The following is a 6,000-nucleotide window of genomic DNA, read 5'->3' as shown; positions in this document are numbered from 1 at the left end:
ACAGCCGGTGTTTAGCACCAACTTCCGCGCACGCACAGAAATTACTGGGCGTGAGCTTGCTAAAGCAGTGTAATCCATTCCTATGCTTAATTCAGAAACCCTTTCACGGCCCGAGTAGGTGCAAAGACGCTCGGTTACAGACCTGCTGTGGGTGAACGGCTTTGACTGACATCTGTGGTTTTTATGATGCAGAGGGAACTGGATTAATGTGCTTAAGTGGAATCCAGCAGTGCACTGGATAATGTGCTTTAATGGAATCCGACAGTGCCAAAGAGGGGCTTTACCTGTGCTGGTGTATCTATTGCCGTACCACAAATACAGATGATCAAATTTATAATGAATCTTACATACTCCAATAGAGTCTCTGTTTATACCTAGAATAAGCAGCAATAGTGGACCATCTAGGAGAGAAATCACCTTTCACAGCAGGTAAACCTGCAGCAATTGTAAATAAAATAACGCTGCTGAATCCCTGAAATGAGAAATATAAAAACTCAATACTATTAAAAAAAAAAAAAAAAAAAAAAAAAAAAAAAAAAAAAAGCTGTGCTGTACAGAAAGTATTTAAAATACCACGAGATGTCACTGTAATGCAAGAATATGACAAGTGGTGTGAGAAGTGGAGTATCAGGAGCTGGGAGTGAGCAGTGCTAAAGCAGATTTGTAAAACAGCTTTACTGAGAAACCTACTAAGGACAAAACTGCATAAGGAACTTGGAGAATCAGAAGTTTTCTATGAAAACTGAACCCTGAATTGTACTTTCATCCTATGAAGCAGAAATAATCAAAGCCAGTTTGAAGTTGGTGTTTTCCCTTACCAGTCACATGAGCAAACACACAGGCTGAGCCTGTCCAGCCTTACTCATTCTATAGCAAAAGACAAGTGAGACAGTCCAGAAGTGGATCACACACCTTCCTTCCTGCAATCTACACTGAGATTACTTCAGCTCATTTCTCATTCTCTAATACTAGTCTATTTTGTTTGGTTTAGCAGAAGGCAAGTCAGAGAGCAGAAGTTTAATGGAGTTATGTGTTAAACAGACCAGAACCAACAGTAAAATTATTTGGCCACAGTCATTTCAGGCACACATGAAAACGCTAGAGAATATGAAACCCAAACTCTTCAGGGTAGGGTAGCTCTATTTACAGGGACCCTTATTCACTACAGCAGTATAAATATTTATCTCTGTGAAACTGAGAAGGGTTAGAAGTGTTGATACCAACAGTTTGAATATCAAGTGTCAGCTGAAATACTTGGAGATCTGAGATCACAGGGAGAAAGAAGCTGGGAAAGAAGTCAGTACTAACATTACACTCCTGCTGCCAAATGAATAATCACTCAGACTTGCAGTTCTAAGTCTTTCCCAGCTGTAAAGTACAACTGAGCATGGATGATACACTACATTAAGTGCTGTAGTTTCTGACTGTAGAGGCATACGACTATCATTACAAGTTGCAATTTTTTTATTTGTAAAATAAATACAAATAAGCTATGAATTTGAAACTAAATGTAAAAATACCACCTATATTAAAAATAACATTAACAACCTGTAAGATAAACCTGATAGTTGGATGTTTGCAGGAAAAAAAATCCTTTTCTTAAATAATCTTACATTTTTGAACAACTTAATATTGACAGGCCCATGTATTTAAACTGATTTGTAATAACCATCTTTTCCTCAAGCAACTCTGACAATGCAGTGCTGAAGTTACTAGCACTGATTAAAAAGTAATTGGTAATATATACCTTTATTAATTCTGTGTGCTAGTTAAATGGCCCCATTTTGCTTTAGGAGAAACCTGGCAACTGATAATTCCAATCTTGAAGTGTCTAAGTAATTGCCTGACCCCAGAGGAGCTGCATTTCACACGGAGGATAAATCAGGCACTGCATATGGACACTCTTAACACAGCACAGGTAAATACTCGTGGAACCTGTCAGGGAAGAGAATGTGGTTTGAGAAGAAAGGCTGCAGCAAGGAGAACTGAAAGGAAAAAATAGAACAAATAATAACACAATTGTGAGGCCCAGAAATGAATGTGTAAAGTACAGTCTAGCACAGATTTGGAAAGTGCAATTCGAGGAAAACCCCTCTCTCTTCTCTTCCATGAAGCTGTATTAGAATCAAGTTGCAGCAAGCCTTTTTCCAAAACTGGCTCTCAATCCTGCAGGTGCTGCATGCACAGAACTCTGAGGTGAAAGGACAGCAGATTCCATGTAGAAAGTGGCAGCCTGATTATCTTTGCAGATCCATACACCAGTCACTGTATCAAGTGCTGTTCATTGTTTACCAACTCAAACCCACCTTACTTTCCTGAGTATGCTGCTCTCTGACAACTCAAGCTTTTTCATGAGCTTTCTTAATAGAAGTACCATTGACAAAAGCAACAGAAAATTGTGAAAAGCTTTTATTTTAATCTTCTGTATTACAATAGCCATAGTTTTATTATTGCTTTTTAGAATTAGTTAAGCACTTTGCAATTTTACAACTGCTAGACTTTTTGTCCAGCATATGTGCTTTATTGATATACTGTGTAATGTACTTTATTCTGGACAAGGCATTTAAATCAGGAAACACAACCCCTTTTAATTTACATGGATTTAATGTTTCTTTAAAAAACATGCTTGAAAGAACCTTGAAACTGTGGACTACTAGACATTCATTTACTGTATGACAATAATAAATACATGTTTTTAAAAGTGCATTGCATGGTGATAACCCTTATGAAGAATTCACTTTTACAAAATCCTCATTATAAGGGAAGTGCTCAATTTGAACAGTGCAAGCAGTCAAGTTGTCCTGAGAAGATACAAATGTGGTGTAAGTTTACCTTCACGACAGGTGCATATTAGCACTAAACAGCTTAATCCCATTTTCATCAACCAGAAGTGCCAAGAAAACCTAAGTGCAAATATCAGCTCTGCTGTGACAGGTGCCAGTACTGGTGTGAACGTTTAGCAGCTTAACCTGGAGATGGCTCTCAGTTCCACTGCTCCACTGAGCCAGCAGAGCCAGAGAACTGCACTGGCAGGAATGGAACTGTCAGTCCTCCTCCAGCAGTGCAGAGCAGCAGAGAGAGCTAAAGGAAACTTGGGATAATGCATGTTCAGATCGGATTGAGCTTGCTGAGTACTCTGCAAAAGGTGCTCAGCAGCTCACAGAATCCTCATTCCTGACTCTGGTTTCTCTAAAGCCAAAGACCAATGGAATGAGGCAGCTTCCTCACTTGAAAGCCCAGCTTTGCTAAATGGGTATTACAACAAAGAAGCAGCATTCAGTTGCCAGAAAAATTAATTTTCTTGGTGTTTCTGCACTTCCAGAATTACTCAGTGGACTTTTAAGACTAATATATAATTGGCCATGGGTTGCTTACAACTGTGATTTTACAAACAACTTGTGATTTCGATAAATAAACACCAATCCAAAATAAGATGTCCAAATAAGTGGCCTGATTTTCATAGCATAGTCCTAAAACACAGCTCTTCTAATATTTCCAGCCAGCTCTGAAAGTCTATGCTACACATATAAAGCTAAACTTTCCATGCAGTAATGAATATGTATGGCAACAATTACGGACAAGCTTTTATTTAATAGAGTTAAGCCTGTTGCATATCTTAAACCACACTAAAACCACAGAATGAAAATAATAGAGCAAGAAGCATGGGAAGATGGTCTAACAGTGTTCCTGTGCTCTCCCTGCAGCAGAAGGGATTCTGTTTATGGGTCTATGTAAGTAGCAGTTTACCAAATTAAGTGCTTTGAAGTTCCAGCTTGTGTTGCAAAGGCTGCAGTCTTAAGAGTTCAACTGTTTTATAACGGCAAGTAGTTAAATAAAGAAGTCAAAGTTAATTCTGCAGTAGCACTGGAACACTGGGGAACTGCCAGGATTCAGGGTTCTGGAATGCTATTCCAAGCCTCTGTACCCTGCTCCCTGTACTATTTTTTTCCTTATATATATTTATATCATATCCATTTCTTCATTTATAATTTTACCAGCAACAGTGATAAAATCGTGAGCATTCATACAAGCGCTTTGAGATCTTCAACTGCAACACGAGTCCAAAATTGCTCACGTTTCCCTTAGTAAAAACAGGTGCACCAAGAGAAGACAATTCCTGTACCACCACCTTGAGAAAAACCTACTTGGGCATCACTTGAAAAGAGAATTTCCCCAGGCAGATCTGCCTTACACACACTTTGGTAACAATCACTCCTGCTGCAAGGAGGAGATAAGAAAAGGCACCTTTTATTTTTTTCCCCCAAGGGAAACTGAGGGGCTGATGGTACATTTTCATGTATGTTTTGCTCATAGTAGCATTTAATTTCCAACTCAAATATTAATGGAAATATTTAACGTGGTTACAGCCTTAATAACATATATATATATATACACAAGTCCTCCCTACAGTGTCTGCCATCCAAATTATGCATAAATGGAATAGTGCCCTGACTTGGTGAGGTAATATAAACAAAATTAGAAACAAAACCTGTAAAGCCACACTGTCCACTTAGAAAACAAACAGTAGAAAAAGTTAAGAGAGATCAGTTAGAAACATTCTATGCAACCAAGAGTACCACTAGCAACAAGAAACGTGTTATTTTGCTCTCTGGTAGCCTCAGAGCATTCCCTGGAACCATTCTGCAATGACTCATACACTCAAAAAAAACCACATGGCCTTCCTATGATTGTATCTCACTACAGATTTTTAACTTTCCCAGAGGTTTCAAACAGGTCACTGGCTGCTTCTCAGCCCTAGGACACTTGGCCAGGTTTGGCAGGTTTCAAAAAGAAGACTGTTGCCATAGGAGCAGAGAGCCACTCCAAGGGACGGAGTGCCACCGAGACCACTGACACGCTGCTCAGCACCACTCCCTTTGTTCAGATGAAGTGGATCCAGCTCTCCTCACATTCCCTTGGCAGCTTCAGGGGGTGAGTCCGGCAGGTGAGGGTGTAGTTCTTGCCTCTGTTGTTATCCCAGTACTCCTGGCCGTTGACTTGGTACCTTGCTGCAAACTGGACGAGAGTGCTCAGCTGAAGAAGGAAAGGAGGCACAGGAAGAAAGAAAGTGAACACATCAACCTGATCCTGCCCGTTTTTCTCTGGGATGCTCTGGTTCCAATGAGCACACACCTCATGGAGGCTTTCCCACTCGTTGAAGGTGTAGCGCACAGACACCTGCTTCTCAAAAGCAACATTGAGAACCTGGATGGTGCCACTGAGCCCCAGATCTGAGCTGGTCACCCGTTCCAGACACACCTGCTGCTCCTGGAGTCGGGATGAGAAATCCGGACAGTCTGCAGGCTGCTGGAAGTCAGGGACCAAGCATTGCATAGTAAACTCCAAGTTCAAGCTGCTGTACCAGAGGTCTGAGTTTATGGAGAGCCTGGAAAGGACATGCAAGGGGATGGTTGGATCCTCCCCAGTCTGGAAGACTTTCACTTCAGTGAGCTCCAAGCCTAAAGCATCAGCAAACCTGACCCGGTTCATGCGGCTCTGGCAGCCGGGCTCCTGACACTGCACTGCTGCTCTCTTCTTCCTCTCGGGTGATGTAGGCAGGGATCTCGCTCGGCGGCGGATGATGGGCCGCAGGGCTGGGTCACAGCTGGAGGGGGTGCTGCTCGGAGGATGGTTTGGCTGGAAGCTCTCCTTGGCTGGGGGACTGCTCCAGAAAGTCTTGCTTCTACTTGTATGGACTGCTCGGGACTGCTGCTGCCCTCGTCCCACTGCTCCTTCAGTCCTTAACATGTTCTCATAGAGATCTGAGAGGTAGCTGGGATTCCTCCAAGGACCACGCACTTCCATTCTTAACTGGTGACAAAAAATCAGCGTTGGTACTGCAGGTAATAATGAGCACTGCCCCTCTGAAGCACTGAATTTGGGAATGGCACCACAGTAAGGTCTGAGGTTATTGCACTGGATGCAGCAAGGATCACCTGGAACAAAGTCACATTCGAACGAAGGGCAGAAGCCCGGCAGCTCTCACGGCAGCTGGCAGAG

The 6,000-nt window shown here is 42.0% G+C and overlaps 1 protein-coding gene across 1 annotated transcript; it reads right to left on the bottom strand.

The window, feature by feature from the left end:
- Window positions 1-2,391: 2,391 nt before the first annotated feature.
- Window positions 2,392-5,976, bottom strand: PPP1R3D (protein phosphatase 1 regulatory subunit 3D). Its single transcript, XM_069034447.1, has one exon. The coding sequence runs from the start codon at window positions 5,803-5,805 to the stop codon at window positions 4,882-4,884; it is 924 nt and encodes a 307-aa protein (XP_068890548.1). The 5' UTR covers window positions 5,806-5,976; the 3' UTR covers window positions 2,392-4,881.
- Between the last annotated feature and the right edge of the window lie 24 nt (window positions 5,977-6,000).

Source organism: Aphelocoma coerulescens, chromosome 20, assembly GCF_041296385.1.
Source record: "Aphelocoma coerulescens isolate FSJ_1873_10779 chromosome 20, UR_Acoe_1.0, whole genome shotgun sequence".
NCBI lineage: Eukaryota > Metazoa > Chordata > Aves > Passeriformes > Corvidae > Aphelocoma > Aphelocoma coerulescens.
The sequence above is the reverse complement of the archived record's forward strand: the minus strand, read 5'-3'. Positions and strand labels throughout refer to the sequence as shown.

Bases quoted from the DNA above. Each gene is read 5' to 3' on its own strand.
- PPP1R3D (XM_069034447.1), bottom strand. From the start codon at position 5,805: ATGGAAGTGCGTGGTCCTTGGAGGAATCCCAGCTACCTCTCAGATCTC.